Raw genomic sequence first — 26,630 nt, forward strand, 5'->3', positions numbered from 1 at the left:
CAAATATCATGTATTATGTCCTTTTATATGCACACTTTGCTTCTGAGCCTTGAATGTAGGTTAGATTAATTTAATCATCACAATGTCTTTATGACATCAAAATAATGTTATGTTCTTTACTGGTTTGAATAAAACTCACATCCTTCTGCAAACATCATTATGTGGCCTTCTTTGGAAATAAGATCCTTGCAGATAAAATTAGTGACGTGAACATCAGGATGCACTGGGGTAGGAGGCTGCCCCTTACTCCAAGATGACTGGTTTCTTTATAAGAGGAGGGGCACAGACACACACAGGGGAGACCCCAGGTGAAGACAGGCAGAATCGGACGTGTATACAAGCCTTGGACAGCCAGTGATTGCAGGCAACCACCGGGAGGTGCTGGGAGAAAAGCTTGGAACATCTCACCCCAGGAAGGAACCAGTCTTCTCACACCTCTTTGTGGACTTCAACTCTCCAGAGTCATGAGGGAATAAGTGTGTGTTGTTTCAAACTATCCAGTTTGTGTACTTTGTAATAGTAGCCCTAGAAAACCAGTGCGGATTTCGGTAATGCACAGGGTTGATTCTTACTGTGTCGGTGTAATTGCTTCTTTATTCATATTGATATTTAAAAAAACTTGGTGTCAAAAGCCATCAATAGAGTAGTACAGAGAGTAGCTGCTTCCTCAAATAGCTGGTACTTAAATTATCAACTGCATTGCCAGGTTATTAAAAATAAAACAAAAAATAAGATCCATAGCTGCAAAATAGACGGACTTTACAAGATATTTATAAAGCATGAAAGAGGGGGGAAATGACAATTCCAGGTGAACTCACCTTACTCTTTGTATCCCAGGACTCTTTAAATGGGGTGGACTTCTGTCTCCTCCTCCTTCTAAAACACACAGTCAACAGGGAACATCAAGGCGCTGCAGTCCAGCATGGTGCCCCTCGGCGTGTCCCCAGCCCACGTGCCCTACTGAACATGTGCTCGTGACCAGCCACAGGTGCTCCACACGTATTTGTCCAGCATTCTAGTGGCTGACACTCACTTTGCACACCTCTCCCACACTCCCTGGAGGGTGCACACAGCTCCGCAGCTGTCCAGCAGTGTCCATGGTAATTACTCTCCTTGAGAACCCACGTTAGAAGGGCTTCCAGCCTTCTCCATGGAATCTTGGACTTAGAGATTCTCATGATTAAAACATGTTTGAAAGCCAACAGTGAAACTTCTTAGGTGACTGCACTCACAGAGCTCAGTGTTATAAAACCTTCCAGGTGTTATTCTATATAACCTGTATGGATGATTTTCTTCAGATCTCATCAAAACTCTAAACTTAACAGGTTAGGAAACGGAGGTGCAGAGAGAAAGGATCACGCGACTCGTTACATTACAGGTAGCATCGGCCCTCAGCCCCCCCCGCCCAGCTCTGAGGCTTCCCTTCTCCCAGAGTCACTTTGATGTGGCCGGCAACCATCTGCAACCATAGTACTCCACAAACTCTCCACAGTTCCAATGACGCTTATGAAACCTAACTTCTGGAGAAATCTTAAAAGAGCAAACACAAGAGAAGGAAAGAAGAGGCTACTGTAGTTGAACAAAGGAGAAATAACATATCCAAGTGTGAAGACAATTATTCTGGGGAAAGTCAACCTCTCTTCTTCCATCTCCCTAAAGCAAAGATTCCTGTTGAACAACGGAAGAGGTGGATTCCATGCAAAAATATAGAGGTTTGTTTTGTTCTGTGTTTTGTAAGATGCGATCTCAATTCCTTATTAAAAATCTTGAAAACGTGATAGTCACTCTTCAAGGAAAAGTTATTCAGTGGTGGATATTGATTCTAATGATCTCTTCTAGTAATTTGGGAATTCTACCATGTTAACAGTCTTCATCTTATTCTATAGGCATTAATTTACTTATTATTATCCTTATTTATGTTGATTATTCTTTCATTTACTTATTCTCTGTGTAAATTTACTACATGCAAAATTCATTTCTAAGTGTTTTGTATAAATTACATAATTTATTCCTCAAAGGAATCTATCATAAGGCTACTATTATTACCTTTTGTTTACAGATGAGGAAGCCAAGGCACAGGTCTATGACCTTTGATCTTTAATTAAACCATGACGTGGCACAAGTCTATCTCATAACATACAGCTAACTTTCCCAGACGGATCGCTGTGTCTGTGTGTTGAAATAAGCCTGGAGCATGCAACATGAGGAATGAAAGAGAAGGTTGGGCTTGGAATCAGACTCTATGTAGCTGAGTGTTTTGCATCTCAAAAGATCAGTCCTCTGTCTGTAAAATAAAGGTAGTGAACATCACCATTTGATCTAAGTTGACCAGCTGTCCCCATTTGCCGGGGACTAAGGCATCTCCTTGGGATGAAATGCTGAAACCAGGAAGGTGCCGGGAAAACCAGATGCCACCTTCATCCTAAGCACAAGCCCTGACAGCAATCTGCAGAGACGTGTCTGACGTTTCCCTAAGGATTCAAGCTCTTCCCAGGACACAGGTGTCCGTGCCCAGAACACAAGCTGGCTCTCCTGGTGCTCACCCGCACTGCACACCTGCAGCATGCTCCATTCTTACTGTTGCTGTTCTGACCCCTACCAACCCAGGCAGAGGAGCCGTTTCCAGTGCCCGTGGAGCAGGTGACGGGCATCCCCTCTGAAGTCAGACTTGCACATCTGAGGCTGAGGGATTATCTCAAATGGTTGGACAGACAGGGTTCAGGGGTCATTGGTGAAACCCTTGGGTCATTTTCCAAAACATTTTGAATTAAAGTAACAGCCACAAAGGGAGACCAGACAAGGCAGGAAGAACCGTGCCCTTTGCTTTGTGGAGTTCACCCTTGATTAGACACTCGCGTCCACTAATCTTCCCATCGCCTGGACCCAAGAGGGACAGCAGACTCCACAGTTCAGTTTAACTACTCATGTGAAAGCAAAGTGTTTTCATGAAGGAAAGCCTGTCCTGTCCAACACCTGTGACCCTCCAGAGGTCTGTCCACCCCGCGTTCTCTCAGTCACGCTGCCTATTCCCCCAGACTCTCTCTGCCCGGTCTGCATTTTCATCAGCCAACGTAAGGCAGTAGAGAAACCCTCTAGGACACTAACCTGGGGCCCCTGCCTCCATTTGCTAATTTCTGGTCAGGGAAAGACTCGAGGGTAGCCACGATGCAGAGAAAGGTGAAAGGACTGGCCCTGTCCCCCTTTCATTAGGCAGATGATCACTGACCCTCCACGGCTTGGGAAGATTAGCTGCTGAATGCTATCCAACACTAGAACATAAACAAAACACAGTCCTGCCATTATGAATGCCCCAGTAGGGAAGACAAGCCCGAATACAATTAAAATACAAAGCAGGATGTGAGGAGTAGCAAATAGGAGTGCAAGATGATTCTGGATGGTGACATCATGTCTATCCCAGGGACAGAGAAACAGGACAGCCCTCGCAGAGGGGACTGGTGTCTTGCCTGTTACAATGCACAAGATTAAGGGCAAATACAGGGAAACTGCATTCGGGGAGCATAGCAAATGAAAGAGAGTGGGTGTGCTCAAAGAATAAATGTCATAGTTTTAATAAAAATTTGTGAATTTTAGAGAAAGTAAATAAGGTAGAAACTATGAACAAAAATTAAGTTGCAGTCAGAGAGCCGAGCACCTTCAGTGACAGGGCTGATGAGGTTAAAACTACTCTGGGTGCAGTGGGAGGGTAACAGTGTTAATCAGGAGGACGACAAAAGAGGAACTAGGAATGGCTTAGAGAGAGGATGGTCTGAGAACAGGAGGGCAGGTTGGAGAGGGCAGGGGCGTGGCAGAAGAGGCAAAGGTCAAGGACATGCAGAGGAGATGCAGAAACCTCCTGGCAATCCTGTTAAAGAGCTGCACATTACTTGGGAGTGGAGCAGAGATGGAAATGTGCACAGCCAACAAGCACATCTGTGCCATCACAGACCTATAAGAGACCATGCAAAGAATAGTCCCTTTCCCCCTCAGCAAGCCTATCCCCACAGACTCCTGTAGAATCTGTAGAACACACACTCCAACCACTGTTGTTGGCCCACAGCATAATTCCAACCCAGTGTGATTCTAGAAGGACCAACCAGTGCTAGGCAAATGGGTCGGCAGACACGGAGAGTCTGGAGAAGAAAGGGCCGGCTAAGAAAATCCCCTGGGCCACACCATGAGTAGCAGGAAGCTGCTGCTGATTAACATGGCTGCCCACTCCCCGGGGTGAGCCTCCCGCTCTTCTTCCTCAGTGATTCTTAACAGTAGCATCTAGACCACTGTTCAGAAAGTACGCCACACTTCAAGTTTACTGTTAGCTTATTAGAATGGGAGCTTCCCTACATCTCCTTCACCACTTTGCACAATAGATATCTGATGAGTGCTTAAGTTAAGGCACTATCCTCTCTTACACACACACACACACACACACACACACACACACACACACACACACACGCCTTCACTGGCAGCTATTTCCTTGGAGGAGGGGGTGAGAGATGGGGAACATGCAGGCAGGCTGCCGGCTCCGCCCATCCCTCAGGGAATGACTCTGTCTGGCTTTGGCTTCTGATATTAAGGCCTCCTCCCTTGAGTAAGAGCCGTATTCAAAGAAATGTATGTGGATGCCCAGACAGCTTGACAAATGGTTGGGTTATTGATAGAGAACCTGTAACATCGCAGCGACTCAGGGCAAACCAGACTGGGGTGCTTGTTCTACTCACCTGTAACAAGAAATGACGATGATGATGATGATGATTACAGCAAACAACAGAACTACCCCTCCAGCCACAAGGAGGGGATAGTGGTGATCAGCTTTACCTAGGAGAAAAAACAAAATCACAGTAGAAATTAGGGATCAACTAATGCCACAAAAGGAAGGTTGGAAAATGAAGAAAGGGCGTATCAATCAGGATGGAATATTAAGAACAGAGAAGACAGTAAAAAATAGGTTGGATTGAGAGAAAAAAAAAAACAATTTTCTTTTAGAGGCTCCTTGATATTTCTGACTCCTCACAGGTTCGTATCTGTTCCTTGTTAAGCTGGATTCGACAACATAAGAAATAGAATCTGTGGAACATACACTCCAAAAAGCTCCCAATCCCATGCACAAAACCTTTTGTAGAAGAAAATAGCTACTGAAATAGCCTGCTTAGGGAGGCCAATTTTTATGTTTGACGTGTTCATTATGCTGAACACACAACAGTATGTAACCTTAATGTTAACCCACAGAATTTTGTTTAAGAATATCTTCAACTACATTTGAGTTGATGATAAAAGTCAGGGGAAGCATGTTACTCCAACTCAGAGTTTCCCAGAAATGGACTGAAGTGGCGCGGGAGTCTGGAGCCTCGTCCTGGGCCTGTCACGGTGAAGCGGAGGGCCTCCAGCAGAGGCGTCCTTTACCTTCCCTGCGTGGGCCTCTCTTTATTCCAGTGGTGGCGATGACTCGGTTCTGATGACACCATGGAGCTGTGGTAGGACTCTAATGAGCTGTTGTTCCAAAGAATGCAGAACTAATCCCACAGCAACGTCACCTCTGCAGCATGAGCCCCCACGGGTCAATACCATTTCAGCCTTCTGCCGGGGCCTCCTGGCCCAGCACACCCCACCCATCGCCACCCACAGAACACCTGTGGGGCACCTCCCCCGAGGAGAAGCCCATCTGTCCCCGTGGCTGGTGGGAATGGGGCTGACGTGCACTGGACCTGTTCTCTTCACTGTGTCTTTCTTTGGGACAGCAGATTTGCCCATCTTGCCACACAGGAAGGGCGTGGGCTACAGCACAGTTCAGCTTCCCTCCCTCTTGAGACCGAAAGTAGAAGACTTGTGACTGCAGGGGTCTGGAGCCAGCGCAAGTGGAAAATCATGCTTCTCCACCAACTCTCGCCCCTCCTGTCCTCAGACCACCTCTTCCCTCCTACGTCACCACGTCCCTAAAGGTTTTTCCATGACAAGAACTCACTGTCTAGACCCCCTCAGTCTTCTGGGAGCTTTACTACAATGACAGATGATAAACTTTTTTATGCTTTAAATTTGTTCATCCTAGATTCTACATGGAGAAAAGATCAACCATGCAGTATTTTTCTCTCCGTGCCTGGCTCACTTCACTTGGCATATATCCTCCAGGTTAATCAGTGTTGCTGCAAAGAACAGGATTTCCTTCTTTTATAAGCTGAATATTATTCATTGTGTCTGTAAACCACGTGTTCTTCATCCACTTGTCTGTGGATGGGCACAGAGGCTGTACCCACCTGCTGACCATCATGAATTATGCTGCATGAACATGGGGTGCAGATGTCTCTTCAAGACACTGACGGTGTTTCTTTGTGGCTACACCCAACAGAGAGATTGCTCTGGTGATATGATAGTTCTATTTTTATTGAAGCCCCTCCATACCATGTTCCATAATGGTATTGCACTTTAAATTCCCCACAAGGTAGATGGCTTCCTTTTCTTCCACACTCTCACCAACATTGATGATCTCTAGTCTTGTTGATCGCAGCTCTCCTCACAGGCTGAGGTGGTATCTATCTCACTGTGGCTTTGATTTGCTTTTCCCTGATGAGTAGTGATCTTGACCATTTTTTCATGTATCTAATTGCCAGTGTCATGTCTTCTTTTTTTTCAAGTCTAGTGCTCATTTTTTTTTTTCATTTGGATTATTTGTGTTTTTTGACAATGAAATCCTGAGACTTGTGACAACATGTATGGACCTAGAGGACATTATGCTAAGTGACATAAGCCAGACATAGAAAGACGCCACGTGATCTCACCTGTAGTGTCGTCTAGAATTGTCAAAACAATAATAGAGAGGAAAACAGTGCTTTCCAGGAGCTGAGGGTGCAGAGATGGTGGAAATGTTAGAGGGTACAGACGTTCAGTGGTAAGATGAGCAAGTTGAGGGGACCCAGTGTGCAGCATAGGTGGTAAGGGACATGCTAATTATGGTAATCATTACGCAATACTGACATGTATCAAACCATTATATTATACACCTTTACTATATTTAATCTTTGACAATTTTTAAAAACTTTAAAGCAGTTGTTTTCTTTAGGCTTTTTGGTATTTCCAAATTTTTCTAAAAGGTCTCTTGCCTTTTTAATCAGGAAAAATCAGGACAAAATTTTGAAGGTCTGCATGCGTAAAACAGAACATTCTACCAAACTTTAGTGACTGTTTTTAATAGAGCAGGATGTAGAACTCCTTAGAAGTAGACAGAATGCTTAAGAGTGCAGACAACATTTTTAATTAAGCTTTAAGTTATACGAATTCAGAAGTAGAATCCACTTGAAAGTGTGCCCATTTGTATCACAACTGGTCAGTTATAAATCCAAATTTCAAATGTTTCAATTTGAAATGTTTCCTATTTTTAACTGTTTCTAGCAAGGTGAGACCAATGAAGTCAGATCATTTATTTATTCAGTATTTACATGGATGCTATTTCAAGGCGTATGTGTAACTGGTATTACCTATAGAGAATGGAATTTATGTTATTTTGAAAAGTCCTATGTGACTTAAAAAGTGGCATGGAACTCGTATTTTCTCTTAAGAAATAAATGTAAAAGCATGGAGGAGAGGTGCAGATCGGCCTCTCAGAGGGGGCACATGGACCATCCGAGACAGGGTCACCTCCCACCCCTGCCTGCCCTGTCTGGCCCGATGTAGCATGAATGGTCAGACTCCGGTGACCACGCAGCTTGCTGGGCCTCATGTGGAAGAAGAAAAAGCAAATGGGAAGGGCTGCTTTGGGGAGTTAACAGCTCAGAGCGCTCACTGTCTCCCCCAAGTTCTGTTAATAGAGCTTCAGTTGAATGATGTTGGCCCTCAAGCCCTCCTCTGAAGAAAGGAGAATCGCTGTCTGTTTCCAGTGGCCACATTTTTGCTGACTTTTTTGCTTACATCCCAACGCTCGTTGATTCATAGGGGGACAAAAATGTCTTGAACCATAAAGCCATTATTTCTCCTCCCATCACAAAAGATAAATACAGTTAAGACAATTTAAAGCAAGTCAGTGAAATTTATAAATGAATAATTTACTCCAGGCCTATGACCCTCCGGGCTAAGTTTCTGCTGGTGACAAGTATTTATGGCTGAGTTACAAACCTTAGAAATGGTTCATGACAGAAATGCTGCCGGGCCCTTCCTGCAGAGCCAGGCGGGCAGAGTCGCCCGAATGCCTGGGGTTCCTCCTTTATTGGAGACGGGTGGGTTAGGGAGTGAAGACACCCAGTAACTAATAACCTAAATAACTGGACCAGAAAACAAGCCAGAAGAACTCATGCTTTCCAAGCCTCTAACCAGGCCTGATAAGTCCTGGAAAATATCAGTTACAACTACTCTTTTCTTGCCTCATTAAGAAGAGAAAGAAATGTTAGCTCTCATTCTCTGTCCAGATGCAATGCACCCAGTGGTGCGGGCGCAGGGTGGAGAGGTGTGAGCTGACAGAGTGTGCAGGAGAAGGTCATTCCCAGTCTAACTCTCTGGATGATGCAGGAAAATACCCAAACTTCATTTCCATTAGACTTCAGTTGGCTGGAAACACAGACATGGAGGAGGGAAGCCGTGGGGCCTTGTCCTGTCTTCTAATTCTTTCCTTGGAAGATCTCATTAAAGGACATTCAGTCTCTTTATCTTTGCAGATGTGAGATGACGATGAAATAAAACCCAAGGGTCACTAGGGGACTGAACTAAAATACACAGACATTCTTTAAATATTTTAAACAGCACATAACATAAACTATTAATAGTGTACATTACATATACACTTACATTTTATATGCACACATTCCCAATTAGAGTTAAATAAATAATTTCGTTTGTTTTGTGTTGAGATGTTGTGTTGAACTAGTCATGTAATGGAGGATGCTTGTTCCTGCAGTCATATTCAGGTCTTGGGGAAGGACAGAGGTAGTGTCCATCAACGAACATAAAACAATCTTAGACTGGAAATAACGAAAGCCCAAAGTTCGTTGCATCAAAAATGAAATATGCATCAGATGGATATGGGCCTGGTGATATCCCAAGTTTTCAAAGGTCACTTGTCTTTGTGTAAATCAGTTTTATGCTCTTTGTATTTCAGAAACTTTAGCCTGTTTTATAGCAAGAAGGTTGTAGGGAATAAATGATTTTCAGAAACCATGACATCAACCTCCCATCTTTCTTCTGAGTAAATAACAAATATTTTTTCCCAAAAGAAAAATGTTTTCAGATTTTAACTGGGAAACATAAGAAACAGAGACTCGAAATAATTATCCGATAATTACGGAACAACCCAAAGGGAGCAGGTTTCTAACCTAAAGTGCAATTTCTGTTAACAGTTTGCCTCTCTTGCTGTAAAACAGTTTCCCAACCAGCTCAAGCACTTTGGAACTCTGCCAGCCGAAAAGCACACAGTCTAGAAGAGCCCACGCTGTACCAGGCAGCAGGACTGCATTAGTGATCTTGGCTCCATCCGTGTCACCGCGCTGTACCATGAGATGGGTGCTCCATGGTGACTGGCCTATGGCAGGGTGCTCAAGTCTGCATGTGGACAAAAGCAGGGTAAACATCTTTGATTTTGTATATTTATTGAGAAAAATTTCATGACTGAGTCTATTATATGAGATGCCTCACCTTCTTGCCCAAGTACATCTTAGTCTTACGCTTTCTGCACACTCGCCTCGTTTGCTTGTAAACACACATTATTCAAATGCACCATGAGTCAGAATATCAAGAACTGGGCATGTCTGGCCCACTTCATTAGTGAGTCAGCACCCGTAGAAGACTTGCTATAGCGGCCCAGAGTACGGTCCCCAGAAGAGCCTGTTCACAAGCCTGGTCCTTGGCTGGCACGTGGGAACACGGCCTCATTGTGCCTTTCTACCACTGCTGGACTGAAGGAGCTCATTGTGCTTAGATGTCTCCACGTCAGTCTGGTGTATGCTAAGCACGTGCTTTTCTTCTGGGGTATCAGTCAATCCTTCCCATTTGGCCCGGTGCATCTTTCTCCTTCACTGACTTTGGATCCTTTTGCTGAAATCCACCAGTGCTGAGTCCTGTGAGTCCTCCTAGCAAATTCCAACTGAGAAGTCATATTTTCATTGTTTCTTGATACCAATGACCCTTCTTAAAGCAACGCTCTCATTACATTACTGTAAGAACACATACGTTATGCACCTATGTTACTGATAATATAGTTTTTATATATAAATACACATGTATACACATGATACATATACCTTGTTTATAGGAGCCATATGAAGTAATTTCATACTGGATAACATATTTCTTTACCTTACTAAACAGGGGATTTCTTTCTTTGTCAATTTTCTGAGTTTACTGTTAAGTAATTTTAACAGGAAGCCAGATTCCCAAGGGCAAATAATCCTGATCAAGACTGAGGGAGGTTTTGAGCCAAAGGTGAGAGTTCCCACAAGAGATATTCTCCTTGGTGGACCAAGCACAGGTCAGGTTACGTCTACTTCCTTTTCTCTTTTTATATATTTGTCTAATTTATGATTCCTGATTTTTGCCAAGACATGTTCAGATAATTGCACATTAGAACCCTAGAAATAAAAGTGCACAGGAACAGACTCGACAGGTCTCCCACTCGGGTCAAGACTCAGTGCAAAGCGTTGATGATCATGGGGAGCCGCGTACATCACTCTCATCTGCAGACTTGGAGACAAGGCCTGGGAATCTGTTTTTCAGGAAGCACTCCAGAACATTCCACAGCAGTGACCACAGAACTGGCTTTGGGAATCACTGCTGCAGTCTACAGCACCTTCCAGAGGGACTCTGGCAGCTGACCCCTGTCCCTCTGCTGATTTCTCCACTCTTTCCTTTCCTGTAGCCTTAATTTTAGAAAACTCAAATCTGTTTTGGTCTCTTCAACTCTTTGAAATGCATGTAAATCTTTTTAAAATCCAAGGGAGGTTCTCATGAACTTTGTAATGGAGAAGAATCTTTCTCCAGGACTTGGGAGCCATCCCTGTGAAAAGGAATCATCCCAGTCTCTGTGGGAGGAAGGGAGGGAGGCTGGATTCCACTGGCTCTGCCCCCGAATGGCAACCACTCCTTCAGGAAGACTGAGATGTTTGGATTCCCTGTGAGTAAAGCCATTCAGCTAACACAGGTGGCCACCCGCATTACCGGGGGAGCCCAGGATGGACTATGTGTGACAAATGGTGCCCTCAAGCCCCTTTCCTGAAGCCTGCTTACTATTTACCTTTAGGACATGCATGCACGGGGCTCTACTTGCTGGTATATAAAACAGTGAGATTTCTTTCCATCCCTGTAATCTCTTAGTAGACTTCCTGGGAGGCAGGTAACATTCTGATTCAGTGTTTGTTTATTCAATAATAAAACTGTTTTCTTTCCCTTCTACCTTGTGGAGTAATTTTTCCTCTTTTGTAGGGAGTAGATTTTGTTTCTGATTCTATTTCCGCAGCATAGGGTTTAATATTCCTGTGGTTTAGCCAGGCTAACTCTATACTACAATGTTACTATTATGCTTATCCTCAAGGATACAATAGGAAATGTTCAAATGTTCTGATGCTATCAAGATAAACAACTTGCCACCTACAAGCTGCAATAAGACACCCAATAGGCAACCATACGACTGACACATTTAGCTGAAGAATATGAAGTTATATAAATGGGAGAGAATACAAATGGTCAGAATATGTTATCTGTTATCTGTAGCCTTCATTTTAGAAAACTCAAATCTGTTTTGGTCTCTTCAACTCTTTGAAATGCATGTACAAGACAAACCAGAGTTTACAGGAAGTAAACTCTGGTTTGTCTTGGAAGGTTTTATACTTAAGACTTCGCTATCCCTGCGGAGCCACACACTCCAGCTCTGACTGCAGTAGCCATTAAGTAATTAAGATCTACCGTACAAGAGCAAAGGGAGAGCAGGGTTTAAGGAAAGAGGAGCTTAAGACGGAAGGAGGGGCGTGTGAGGGAACCTGTAGCAGATCCCTGGCATGCGCTGAAGGGAGCAGACTTTTCCAGAGGGGAAGAATCTAGGGGGGCTCTGATGGAGGGGTGCACAGGTGCTTCACAATGCCCAGAAGTCATGTCGGGGCTGAGATGTCACCATGTCACCCTCCTGATGCCCAGAGGCTTCTCCTAGAGTTCCCTGTCCCAGTCCTTCTTAAGCTACTAATACCAGGGTTCTTGAGGTCCAACACCAGGGTGGCTGGAGTCCGGCCAGGGCCTTTGTGCTGCACTGTCCTCCCATGGGTGGTGGGAGGGCAAGAAAGGGCAAGAGTGAGAGAGAAGGAAGCAGTGGACTCAGCCTTTTCTCAGGAACGCACTCCATGATAACCCCACCCCACCATAAGGACATTCATCCTTCAATGGAGACCGCCCTCCTGGCCTCCTGGCCTCTTCAAGGTCCTGTCTGTCGGCCCCAGGTGACAGAGCGATTGTCTCACACATGTGAGGCACTGGGTTCCATCCTTAGGACCACATAAAAATAAACAAAAAAAATAAAGACACTGTGTCCGTGTATAGCTAATATATATATAGATATAGATATAGATATATTCCTATCTGTCAACTGGGATTGGGTTTCCAACATTTGAACATGGAGGGACACATTTAAGCCACAGGATTTCCTCATCTGTTCTTGGCATGGACTTGACTTCATCAGCACCAGCACCTGCTCCATGGACCCCGTCTGAGTCACTTGTAGACCATGTGGAAAGCCTGTCCCATGTGACCTGACTCCCTGACATACATGAAGCCCTGGAATAAAGAACAGCAGGGTCTGGAGAACAACTCCCCACACAGCGCCTGAGCCTGAGGCTGCGGACCAGAGTGAGCTGAAGCCCCTGTGCTGGAGGAAAACCCAGGGAGATGGAGCCCCATTCCGGGGCCCGCACCTGCCCTGTGTCGGCCCAGCTTGAAACCTGTGCACAGACCTCCTGGAAGGAGGAGGGGACCCTCCAGGTACCAGCTGCTGACAGTGATGACAGTTTTCTTCTGCTTGGAGTAGAAGTACAGATCTGTGGCTAAGGACAAGGACCCTGCAGCCAGTCTCACAGCTCTGAATCCCAGCCCCTCGACTCCCTGGCCGTAAGATCAATTGCCTGAACTCTCCAGGGCCTCACCTCCTCATCTGTAAAACATGGATACATCAGAGTTGTTGTGACAGGTCAAGAAGCAATTATGCACAAATTCTTAGAATAGCCACTGGCGCACATAGAAGAACGACACATATGCTCATCCAGTAGTGGCCAAGACACAGCCCCAGGACAATTCTTGCAGCTGCTAGTTATAACTATTTTGAGGTGTCCTTAGAAAACATCAAAATTCAAACCATATGGCTGTTGCGAGCTTCCCATCACTGACACAAATACGTGAGATGACCAACTTGTGAAGAGGAAAAGATTGTTGTGACTCACGGTTTGAGAGGTTCCAATCCATGATCAAGTGGCCAGCCCCCTTGCTTTGGGACCTATGGAGAGGGAGCAGGACACAGAGGGGAGTGCATGGTGGAACAAAAGTGCTCACTGCATGAACAGGGAGCAAGAGATCACATCCCCTGATGATCTAACTGCTTCCCACTGGCCTGCCTCACAGAGGTGCCTCACCTCCAAGTGGCACCAACCAGGGACCAGGCTGTTAACACGTGGGCCTGAGGGAGAAGTTCAAGATCCAATCTGTAGCTATGCCACCATAAACACCTGTGTGCAAGCCTGTTGTGAATGTTATACAGACATTTTCAGAATATGAAATGCACAGAAAGCACTGGACTGAACGAACGTTACCTCTGAATGTTCCATTTCTATCCAACTTTAAGTAGTTGTAAAAAAAAAAAAGTTAACCAAGTTGCTTTAAAAAAATGTATACAAACCAATACCTGACAATAAACAAGATGTCTGGTCATGATTTAAATCTGAAGCTTTATACACTAGAGTCCAGGTGCCCCTTTGATCTTTCATCTTATAAAAGAGCCAATGATTTTAAAAGGAACAGCATGATGAGATTTCAAAAAAGATACCTTCCTTTATTGGATTAGGAAGCAAAACAGTAGTCAACCTAAAAGCAAAATAAAATGATGAAAGTATTTTAGAGTTGGCATATATGCATGTGTTAAGTATGGGTATAAATCACACGTATTGATTGACTGTTTACCACAGCAGGTTGAATAATGAGTCTGTTGCTCCTTCTAACGAATGTTCACAGATTTATTAATGCATATACGTGTGCATGCGTGTGTGTGTGCGTGTGTGCACACACACACACTCACACACACACATGAATAAAGAATGAAGAGTCTATCTAACTGCACCAGATGAGATGGAAGAAACTGAGGCCCATTAACATCAAACACCTATACTTTGTGAGCTGCCTTTTTCTATATGCACAAATTTACTCTCTACCTAGCTCAAAGTTGGGGTCATGGGCACATTGGGTCCTTGAGCATCCATTGCTAATGTGGTCTTGACAACCACATCTGCTCTTCCCTTGCCCACGCCCATCATCATGATGACAAGGTGTTTTTTCATTTTTCTCACTTTTAATATTGCTAACACTGTTTACCTTTCCACCAACCCAGGGAGAACATTAACATTCCAACTTTGTACTTTTGAAAGGAATAATTTCTTGTGAGTAAATAAAATAAAAAGTCACTATGACAGATAAATCACTGAGCACCGTGGCCACTTCAGAGTTCTAAAAAATAGTGAAGTGCACTGAATTTATTCTGGAAATAAATTTAAGAGTGGTCAATGAGGATGGCAAAATATTTATTTTATAAAAGCTTTAAAGGAAAACATATTTCTCTGTTGAGTAAATACCTTTAGGAATCACTGAATCATTTCAGTGTAAATTATAGTTTTAAAAGATACAAACTGAGGTTCAAAGACATAACTCTAAGAATGACAGATCCATGCTTATTCTTCATGTCCTTATCTTTTAAATAACATAGTCCTCTACGAAACCATTACGTTGCCTTTGAAGTTTTTTTCAGGATCAAGTCAAGAATTTTGGAAATGCTTCAGATGGAGTTAGCAATCTTCATCTGATTAAATGAATTAGAATTTATACAATGAAAATTTTTGTTAAGATGAAAATGCCATTAATCTTATATGAAGAATCAATTTCAAAACATGTTAAGTAATTTTCTTCTTGCCTTTGGAGAAAATACTCACTCGCCCACGTTCAGTTTCTAATAAAGCTCTAAGGGGCAGTCACAGGCTGTTAACAATTCCCTGGAGTTTTTAGAATGAAAATTCCATGCATTACAAAAAAAGCATAAGTGGCAATTTTGCAGTTGGAGTCATTAGAAAGGCTCTTGAATAAATGTGGCCACGCACAGGTTTTAAGGGGGCAGAAAATCAGTATGTTTGCCTGAATTTAAATTTCTACCTGTAAAACTTGTACCAGAGAAGAAAACTTCATGAAAACAGATTGATATTCAATCTAAAGACAAAGACCCACTTACAGAATAGCAATTCCTAGTGTATATACATTACTATATACACTCAACAGTGTTACTTACCAAATCAATTTAATGTGTGACCTTTCAGAAATTCCTTCTCTCTGATATTAACTTGTCACTATTATTCAATTCAATATCTTATTTATCTCCACAAGTAGGGTACGTATAAAAAATGACTATAGACAAACATTCCATGGAATTGTGCATTTGGAGAAATAAATCAATATGTGGGGCTTATAAAGAAAATTAACTGACCAGTTGCATTTTTTTAATGCAATGCCTTATAAAAATCCTGCTTTGGGCAGAGGCAACTGAAAGGTACAATGACCTAATAGGCCATAATTGAGGAATCAACTCATTTGTGATGTTGAAAACAGTATGTTACATCTGGATACCCAGTCATCATCCAGAATTTTAAAAGCAAACTAAATTGGGCTGAAAATTGTGGCAGATCTGTTTCAGTAGAAGCTATTCTAATTATAAGTAGTGTCACTGCTGCTATGGGATTCTGGTTGTGTGGTCCTATCATATAAATTAACTGCTGTGGACATTTTGTTTTCTATGTAGGGAAAGATTATAAAAGGCTGAAGTTCATCGCACTGTACCATGGAAATGGATGTGTCCATCAGCTCAGTGTATAGCAGCTCTATTCTAAATCCTAAATTCTAAATTTATAGGAATAGGAAAGAAGGCTGTGAATTAACAAAATCCTAAAAATAAAAAAAAAATTAACTTATCTCTAACCTGAAACTGCTCTAGAATCCAAATCAACGGGGAGCAAATTGGGTCCATTTTAGCAGAAATTAAAGACCAAAGAAATAAATGAAATAAAAAAAGAAATGAAATTTATTTCTTCTTCAACATTCTCATAGTTCAACTCAAGAGGATAGAGACTTAGACTCAGCAGTATTCACCAAGCCATCAATAGCCAAGATGCATCATCTATAACACTCTATTCCCCCTGGTCCATCTTTGCCAACCTCAAGTCTTACTGAAGAAATATGTGGGAAGAGTCCCTTGGCTGTGGGAGCACCATTTCCTAATGAATACTCCTATAATCTTAATTTACAAATCCCATCCTCCAGTCCTTGAGACTAGCAAATATGTAGCATTATGTTAAAAAAAATGAACAAAATAAAGAAAATGAAAAGTTAAAGAGCAAATAGCCTTTCTAAAAGTTAGATATACAAACAAAAGATCATGCAAGTGTTCTTCACAGACATCGCCACTGATCTTTTGAAATCTCCTTTTCTTTGGTAATCAATCGCTAAACCTCAAATGTTAAGTGTTGATGAAGAAAATCTCAAAATAATCTACTCAGGAAACTTAAAGCTAAGGTGGACATGGTTCCTACCAGAATCAGAAGAAATATTAACATATCAGTCAGGAGCCCTTGTTGAGCACATGGGAGAGAGACACTCGGAGAACTTTAAAGGCGTCCTAATCTCTAACCTCCAGCAATTTTTGTTAGGAGTCTGGACCATAAAGACAGATGCAGTTATTAAGTCATTTAAAGGTGGCAGTCTTCAAGTTAACAAAGTTTGAGAAATTCAAGATGCTTAATGGTTCAAAGACCGTGAGCAGATTGGGCTCACACAGACATGAAGACAGCGAGGGACTGAGTGACACTCCGTGGAAAGAAGGTAAATGTGGTGAGAAACAGAAGCCTGGTTAAGAGAAGGAGAACGTAGGGCAGGGCGAGTGGCAGAGCTGGCCGAGAGGTGTTTTAGTGACACCCCTCTCCCCTCCCTTTGTCTGGGCCATTTTGTGCCCAGCTAAGGTGGACCTGGGGCCTGGGGCTCATCACCAATCCCAGAACAAGATGGCTTCACAGATGAATTCCACCAGACACACAAGGTAGAATTAAACCACTCTTCTTAAATTTTTCCAAAAAAGTAGAAGAGAGAACACTTTCAAATTCATCTTATGAGAATAGATGCTCTGATAACAAAACCAGACAACACCACAAGAAAACTACAGTCAATACCCCCAGTGAGTATAGACAAAGAAGTCCGCAACAAAATACTAACAAACTGAACACAACAGCTTGTTTAAAAGTTTGAATGCTGTGATCAAGCAGGATTTATCCTTGGGGGATGCACGAACAGTTCGAGGCTTGCAAATCAATCAATATAGTAGACCACATTCACAAAATGATATCAAAGACCACATGATCATCTCCATAGAAGTAGAAAAGGCATTGATAAAATTTAATATCTTTTCGTGATAAAGACTCTTACACTAGGTGTAGAGGAAACTTACCCCCAAATAATAAAGGCCCCATGTGAAAGGACTCTACAGTGAAAAACTGAACCTTTCCTCTGAGATCAGGAATAAGACGAGAGGGCCCAGTCTCAGCCCTTGTACTCAGTGAAGTCCTAGAGGCCGGAGTTAGCCATAGCAATTAGACATGGGGGGGGGGGATGCATCTGAGTAGGAAAGGTAAAGTAAAAGGAGCAATTTGCAGATGACATAATCACATCTGTATAAAATCCTGGAGACCACACACACACAACATCTAGAACTGACAAACGATTCAGGAAAGTAGCAGGTTAGAAAGAGAAAACCATTATATTTCTATATACAACAGATAATACAAAAAATAATCCATTTACAATAATAACAAAAATATAATAATACTTAGGATTAAACCTAACCAAAGGGGTGGAAGTCTTCTACTCTGAAACTTAGAGACAACCCACTCTTCCTTGAAGCTATTCTGCCATCTTTGCTCAAGAGCCAGCAAAGGTTTTCCTTGACTATTCCACAAATCCAGAATTTCACCAAGTCAATATGTCACTTAACTTACCTCATCCTACACTGACCCGGAACTTGGACTCTCTGCCAATTTGTTCATCTGATTGCCATCACCCACATGGCCCCCTCTCCCTATTCACCCCTCACCCCTCCATGATTGGCATATCCTCCCTCATCAGCTCCACTCACCACACACCTCATTTGACCTATGGTGGCTTGGTCATATGGGCTCGTGGGTGGAAGAAGATCACAGAAGGATGTGAGTAAGTATGTGAACCGAAGTTTATTCAAAACTAGCCTCCTCTTGGAACCTTCAGTGGTAGCCAATTTCATTTATTTTATCCTCAGTCTTTTTATACTTAATAAGCTCAATTTAAACAGTAATAGCCTGATTCCATCATTTCTTTTGGAGTTACCTGAAATACCTCTCTCATGACTACTGAAAATCTGGAGGCTATCAAAGACCAAAAATAATTTGGGTTGGGTGTCAGTAAACACACATTTTTCTCCCCTCTCTTACCCTTCTGGTCAAGTTTCAAGTTCAGAAAGGTCAATCTGGAACTACTGCATACCCTTCCAGCCCCTGAGTGGTGTTGCTAAGACGGCATTTCCTTTCACTCAGAGAAGGAAGTCGAAGGCAAGTCAATTCACGCCTTGCCATCTTCCTCCTCTGCACAAATCACAGGAAGGCCTGGATATAGGACTATTGGTTGGCAATTATATAGCTATTGGTTGGGGATTATACAAAATCTTTTGGGTGACCTCTGACTAAATGATTCCTTGTCTAATGAACACAGGCAGGCAGAGTCAGGGGAGTGTGTATATATTTGTGAGTGTGTGTGTGTATATGTATGTGTGTGTGTAAATTTAAGTCTTAAAAATCTCTCTTTTAAATCCAATAGTACGTCCTATAAAAGAAGTAGATGGGAACTATCAAAAGGATGCATGGCACTTTATAAAATTTGTGTCACAATCACCTTTCCCTGGACAGTTGAAATAAATTAAGTCTGTTCCAAATCTTATACCTGTCTTTCTGCTTTAATCTCTACATTGATTTTTGACCAAACAGCCTCAGGACTTGAAATAATCAAATTGCACCAGACAAAACACAAATGACCTATTTTTCTCTCAGACTGGTTTTTTTAGATTCAGTCTTTACTTATAATAATTGAAAAAAGAATTAAGCCAAAACATACAGTCAATAGCTGTCATCTTCATCAATTTTACTTTTCTACTAATGGATATAACTCCAGTTGTTACTCTTGCAATCTGTCAATTGAATGTCAAAAAGCCATTTTGCAGCTGTTCAAAACTTATGGGCCCTTACAGTACCCATCATTACACTGTCACCTTCATTTCATTGGCAGATTTTTGAAATTGTTTATAATTTACACACACAAAAAGAGTTTTCTGCAAGAAACTTAGTCATATTTGGACAAATCAAAGACAGGTTTATTAATTAGTAAAAGTTAAATAACTATCTCCTAAAAATCTCTTACCTTCATTTTCTCTGTGATTTAAGATGTTTCTAATTACTTTTTCAGCCCACAATGGACAAGGCCTTATTTCCTATGTTTTTAAATGATTATGACTTTTTTTTTCTGAATAGAACATTTTCTTGCCTTAGTCTTTAAGAAAAAGTTAGTATCTGTTTTCACTTTTTTTTTCCTGGCCAGGTTCAAAAACTATTTCTGTAGTGCAAGATTTTTTTAAGTAAGAACTGTTTTCTATGTCTTCAGAAATGTGATCAACATTTAAAATGTCAAAGAACGGTGTTAGATTATTTTGGAGAGGGAAAATGAGCAGAGCTTCCACCATCCTCGAGACGGACAGAGGGGGCTGGTGTGCTGCCTCTCAATAGATGAATGGATAAAGAAACTGTGGTACATATATACAATGGAATATTACTCAGCAATAAAAGAATAAAATTATGGCATTTGCAGATAAATGGATAGAGTTGGAGAATATCATGCTAAGCAAAGTAAGCCAATCCCAAAAAACCAAAGGCAGGATGTTTTCTCTGATAAGTGGATGCTAATTCACATGGGGGTGGGGCATGGGACAAGTGGAGAAATTGAATTGAACAAAGGGGTGGGTGGGGAGGGGAAAGGGCATGGGGAGAGGAAAGATGGTGAAATGGGATGGACATCATTACCCTAGGTACACGTATGACTGATTGCACAAATGGTGTGACCCTACTTTGTGTACAACCAGAGAAGTGAACAATTGTGCTCCATTTGTGTACAATGAATTGAAAAGCGTTCTGCTGTCAGGTATAACTGATTAGAACAAATAAATAAATAAATAAACAGAGTGTCTGCACATGGACATCCCCTCTCCTCCAGCCATGTCCTCATCGCAAGGGCCCCAGCAGGTGCGGTGGCGGAGGCTGTGGTTAATAGCCTTTCTCCTTCGGTTCCAGTTCAGGAAGGACTATCAGCCTGCAGCGTCATCTGAGGCCAAAGGCGTAGCCAAAGCCTGGGGAGCCTTGGCTCCAAAGGTCCAAACACAAGCCAAGATCAAGAAACTGGCCAAAAGCATAGGAAAGAAAGCAAGGCACCACTCAGATGCAGACCCTGAAGGTCAGCTCAGGGAGCCTCAAGGTCAGGGTGCTTCTGTGCTCAGGTCTGAAACCAACTGAGAAAAGGCTCTGCTCTGGCCCAGCAGCAACTGCGTGATCCCCCAGCTCGTGCCTCTAGTCACCCCGAGACCAACTTACACGTGACCTAGCACAGTGTCCTTACTGCTGGGGTTACCAAGGGATGATACCACCCTGTCACCTGCAACAAAAACATCAATAGAATCTGGTGAGGTAGGAGTAATGAGATTGAAACACAGGGCCCGTACCACCATGCTTTTGGTTTTGATTTTCTTGATTTCAGGAACATGGAAGATGAAAAAATAGAAAAATGTTTTTTTTTTTAATTGTACAATTTGTGCTGATGAAAAAGTGAGATAAAAAGATCCTGAATCCTAGAATAATGATAAATGTGCCCCAACTAAACCATTAAGAACACGATTGAACAGTAGCATCTCATTAAATGAATGCAGGCACCACAGAAAGAACAGCAGCAACCCATCCTCAGTGGTTGGCTTTTTCCCATTTTGCCCCTGGAACACACGGCCCACTCACCGTCAGTGATGGTCAGTTTTGCCACGAAGGTTTCGTTTTCTCCTGAGCGGGCAGAGAAGCGGCAGCGGTACAGCCCAGAGTCCGAGGCGGTGGCGTTGGGGATGAGGATCCAGCTGCTGCTGCTGCCCTGGCTGCAGTTGCTAAGGATTTGCCTGGGGTACTTTGAGGTGTAACTCCTCCCTTGGGACAAGTTGCAGCAGGTTAGGAGGTCTATCTGATGGGGCTGGATCTTTTCCCAGGTGACTTGATGCACCAGCCCATCCATCTGAAGCTGACAGTTGAGTGTGACATTTTTTCCAGATTCTGAGACGATGTGGTGATTCAATGGTGCATCTGTCTCAAAACTATCTGAAAAGAAGTAGCACGTGATTAGACTTAGGTAGTCACATTGTTGGACTCAGAGGTGGAAGCCAGACAGAAAGTTCTATCAAAATGGTTGGCGATGTTATTTAATGGAGTTTCACCCTTGGTAAGTGATGACTTTATATTGCACTTTTGCAAGAGAAAGGAATTTCTTAAAGGCTGGTAGTCAGAAAAGAGGACTCGACATTCACACATAGTCTTGCAGTGTTTCTTGGTTAACCAGATAATGAGAAATATAACCAAAACCCCTGGCACTTTTCTCTTTAGTGATTTTATCATGAGTCTAAACTTCACAACACTCCTGCAGTCATGCTGAGCCAGTGACTCAGGATCCGACTGTGAGTATCAAAATTTCCAGATTAGAGTCATACCAACTAGGCTTTTAGTGGTTATAAAAAAAGGTACTAGAGGCTGGGGCTGTAGCTCAGTGGCAGAGCCCTTGCCTAGCATGTGTGAAGCACTGGGTTTGATCCCTAGCACCACATAAAAATAAGCAAATAAAATAAAGGCATTCTAGCCATCTACAACTATAAAAAAAAATTTTAAAAAGGTACTAAATCATTTTCATTGAATATATGCATAAACTAATTTTTTAGACATATAAGCCTATCAAGTGCCTCAGTAGAGACTACACATGGAGTGAATTCCCGGTACTATGAAGTTCTCCAATATTCTCCCCACTCTTGATACCATTTCTGGAATTTCCAGCACAAGCATTCAGGAACTGCCACAAATACCTGAAGTAACAGGTCGGTCCTAGTGTGTTCTATGTACCCCATGGGGTTCCTGTGTCCCTTTTGGAAATCTGCAAAGTCAAACTCATTTTCAAAGTAATATTAAGATGTAATGGACTCTCTTCACTCTTGATCTCTCCCAAGTGTACAGCAGATTCGGCCAGAGGCTCTGACCACCCACGGATGTGTGCTTGAACATGCACGTGTTTGGAATTGTGCTCAGCATTAACCTCTAGCACTGCAGTATGATGGCTACAGCCTGTGTAAGCAAATGCTTTTTGGGTGGGTGCCTCAATAATCTTGAAGAGTATAAAAGGGTCCTGAGACCAAGAAGGTTGTGAACCTAATGTAGAGAATGAACTGAAGGAATGACTTCTCAGGCAGAGCAGCAGCAGGTGTACCTGTTTGCAGGATCACACCTTCTTTCCTCTGATGGCGCTACTGCTGCCGGCCCAGGGTTTTGACCCGACATCTAAGGGGGAAGGAGGCCTGGGCAGGGGTGAGGTCGCGGAGCTGGTGGGCAACAGAGGAAACGCAGAGGGGGAGGTGTCTGTCATCTGTGTCATCTGCGTGGCCAGAAGCCTCTGACTTACAGCAGGAACAACAACCGAGGAGCGATGGGTGGAAGGAGATAAAAAGGAAGAGAAGAAGAAAAGGACACAGCACAGTTAGAGATGTGGTCTCCCCTCCTGCCGCCTCCGCCTCTGGAGTGGCTGGGATCCCAGGCATGGGCCACGGGCCGCCATGTGGGAGCCTGGGAGAAGGAATGTGTGACACACAGTAAGATGTCCTATCTGACACTTCTCTATCTTCACGCTGAGTGAGAACACTGTGCGCACCACAGTTCACGCCCACTGAGAGCCAGCTTCAGCCAGTGGTTCCTGGTGTCAGAACGTCAAGAGAAGCCACAACCCTCGGTTTTTCAGTCTGTGACCATGCAACTGTGCACCCGAGTTAACACTTCACCCACATGACAAGCACATCGAAACGCTGCATCTGAAGTTTTAAACCAACACGAGAAAAGGGAAGGAAAAGGTGGAGAGGGAGAAAATTTATTTAAAAATGGGGAAAAGAACAAGAAAGTTAAAGCTCAAAGAAAGGAAAAGGGAAATGAAAATTAAGGTGAGGAAAGAAAGAGAGGAGAGAAACGGAAGGAACGAGGGGCCCCAGGAAGACAGCTGAGTCGGACAGCAGCACCCCGTGCTGGGGAATGAGAGGACACACGGGAAATGGATGGCGGTGTGTCCGCAAGCCCCGCAGGAGCCTGGGAGTAAGCGGCCCACAGGTCCTTGGTGCGGATTTGCTGTTTGACTTCAGGGCTCTCTCTCACAACTGCTTTTCTTCTTCCCTCTGGATGCTCCTCTCTTCCTCCGCAGGAGCCGTCTTCACCTGCCTCTCTCACTCAAACCTGCTCCCACGAAGCTACCCCACGCCTGTTGACTCAGGTACAAAGTGGGGTCCTCCCTAGGAATATCTGCATTTTCACAGAGGATGAATCCATAAAGCCATGGGGATCCCCAGTGACACAGATCCAGGGGACACAGATGGAGGTGGCCCTGTGAGAGCAGGGTGCAGGGAGGTCACAGCACAGGCTCTGTATAAGGACCCAGGCCCACTTATTCACAGACTGACACTAGGCTTGAAGACACAGGACAGGCAGTGGGTTTGGAAGAACAGAGTGGTCCCCATGGTCCCTTCCGGATGACCTGAGGGACAGAGTGGTGGTGGCAGATGAAGAGCAAGACCCACGGAGGCCTGCAGAATCTGCCTTGCCTCAGATGTGGCTTGTGGCTTCTCGGGTGACCTGGTCCTCCTGCGTGGCCAGATGGAAGGCGTCCCAAGGATGACACCGAACATAACAACCAGGAAGCCCCCCCACAAACAAGGCCATCACCCTCACACACTGGGAGTTCAAAAGTGAGTCCATCCAAATCAGGGACCCAACAACTATCCTAGTGAAGAGGGAAGGAGGAGGTGGATTCTAATGTAATGCTGAAGACGGAAATGAAAGTAGCAGCTCCAGTTTACTCCACACCTACATTCAGCTGTGTGGACCGGGTTATTTTTACATGAGTTTATTGCGGGGCGACATCCTGAAGCACTCTGTACCTTGCATGTGACTTTTCTGGCATGACAATCCATCATTCCTAAAGTCATTTCAGTGCTTAGTCCCCTTCCTCAAGCACCACTCAGTCCTAGGAGTCCACACGTTCCTGGTCACACCTGCGCCTCATGCCTCAGCCCTTGTGCACTTGCAATCCTGCTGCCTCAGACTCCTGAATCTCTGGAATTACAGAGACATGCCACCGTGCCGGGCCGAGCCAGGCCTTTTTACAGCTCTCTCTGAGAGCCATGCTTCACCTGGAGTAGAGGAGAACTCAATATTTTTTGAATAAAGAATCAATCTGCACTTTCGCTCCATAGGCAGCATTCCGTGTCTTTGGGTGGATGGAGGGCATTTACATCCAGAATAACTATAAATATCAAAATTGTGTTTTAAATGGTATTTGCAATGCCAGAGTGAATTCACAGCTATGTTCTAAGCAGAGGTCGCCAGTATGTGTAGATTCAGAAAAAGACACCCATGTTTCCGCAGAGCCGCCTTGTGAGGAGCAGTCTCGCCAACATAATCCAACTGCATGCTGATCAAGTCCTGAAGTCTAACTACCAGTTTACAGAGAAATGTCAGAACCCATGGGAAAGCAGTGCGTGGGATATGAAAACCCAAAACAAAAGATGAGGGAGAAGGGAGGGAGGGAACTAAAGGGGAGAGACGTACCAACCAGTTCCAGTGCATGGAGTTGAAAAACGGACGCTGGGAGGACGACTGGAGGTGTGCGGTGGAGGTTCAGTAAGTGATAAGAACTGAGTAAGAGGAGGTTTGAGATACAGGCAATCACATGGGCCCCAACTTGACGGTTCGAGTTCACGATGCTCTTCTTTCCACATTGGTGCATGATTGTCATTTCCACAATAAAAGATGTAATAGCTGCACCGTGAGGTCTGGGAAGCCGGGGACTAAGCTGTGGTGCACACCTTCACCCATGACCACGGCTCATGCTCAAAACAATATAATCAGGTGATATAGGATGGGACTGGAGGGCTGGGGATATGGCTCAGTTGGTAGAGTGCTTACCTCGCATGCCCAAAGCCCTGGGTTCCATCCCCAGCACCACCAGGAAAAAAACAAAATAAGGGACTGGTTCACGGGTGGAAAACAGAACTTTAACTTTTCCAAGGTGCAGTGCTGGCAAATAGCAGAACCAAAACCACATGAACACGTTGGGTTTCAGAGCCCTGCGGTTTCCACGCCAGAACCCCAGCCCTGTGGAAGCCTCCCATCGTCTTTAGCCTCTTCCTCTGAGCGGACTGATGCTCCTTCACCTCTGAGTAGGGTCTCTCTCCAGCCATGAGAATCCACTTGGGACCCTATGGTGCCATCCACCCGCTTTCTCCTCCCCTTTTCATTGACTTTCTGGAAGGAGCAGGTTCTTCCCCTGGCTCTGCCCCTCGTTTCTCACAAGGACCTCATGCAATCTAGCACCCATATGACCGTTCGCCAACACTGCAGATATCACCAAGTCCTTGGCCCTGAGCACCAGCTGTGTGGCCCTCCTGAAAACCGTCCACCCACCCTTGGTTTTGGTGACAGAGGCTTTCCTATCCCTCTCCCCTCCTCTGGCCTCCCTGCACTGCTTCTTGAGAACTTCCTTGATTGGTCCTTTTCAATGCGGCCATGCCCCAGGGTCACCTTGCCCTCCACCTCCACACACCATCCTTGGGTGACCCTATCTACTTTCACTTGTCACCACTTCTCCTGTGCAGGTGAAGTGCAAATCTCTAATTCCCTCTCTGACAGGCCTCTCCGGAGCTTCTGAAACAAGAACAAGAACATGTTCTTATGAAGTTCAAACCAGACTACAAGTGGAACAGCTCAGAATTGCCCTAAGCCCTCTGTGAGAGCGCTGTTCCTGTACCAGCCCAGTTGGAGTGATAATGATAACAGAGGCTTCACCTGTTCCCAGCCGTGCCCAGAGGATGAAGATGCTCAGTTGAGAACCTTTCCAAAAACTCTTAAGAATGACCCATACAAATGCATAATAAAATGTTGACTGCATAGTGATTAATTATAATGCATAATGATTAAGGAAGCATTCTAAAATGACCTGTGACAGAGCTCTCAAAAATAAGCAGGCAAATAAATAAATAA

At 43.8% G+C, this 26,630-nt stretch overlaps 2 protein-coding genes across 2 annotated transcripts in view; both read right to left on the bottom strand.

Moving 5' to 3' along the window:
• The window catches only part of LOC144368993 (uncharacterized), a 388,140-nt gene that overhangs the window by 173,425 nt on the left and 188,085 nt on the right, over positions 1–26,630 (bottom strand). The gene's annotated exons all lie outside the window — the stretch shown is intronic.
• Positions 1–26,630, bottom strand: part of LOC144369489 (CD226 antigen-like) — a 60,115-nt gene that overhangs the window by 3,335 nt on the left and 30,150 nt on the right. Inside the window, exons 3-5 of the mRNA XM_078029775.1 lie at positions 21,240–21,671; positions 4,722–4,818; positions 819–876 (exon numbers count right to left, since the gene is read on the bottom strand). Of these exons, the coding sequence (XP_077885901.1) occupies positions 819–876; positions 4,722–4,818; positions 21,240–21,671 (587 nt within the window). The remainder of the gene's footprint in view (positions 1–818; positions 877–4,721; positions 4,819–21,239; positions 21,672–26,630) is intronic.

This window comes from Ictidomys tridecemlineatus, chromosome 12 (assembly GCF_052094955.1).
Source record: "Ictidomys tridecemlineatus isolate mIctTri1 chromosome 12, mIctTri1.hap1, whole genome shotgun sequence".
Classification (NCBI taxonomy): domain Eukaryota; kingdom Metazoa; phylum Chordata; class Mammalia; order Rodentia; family Sciuridae; genus Ictidomys; species Ictidomys tridecemlineatus.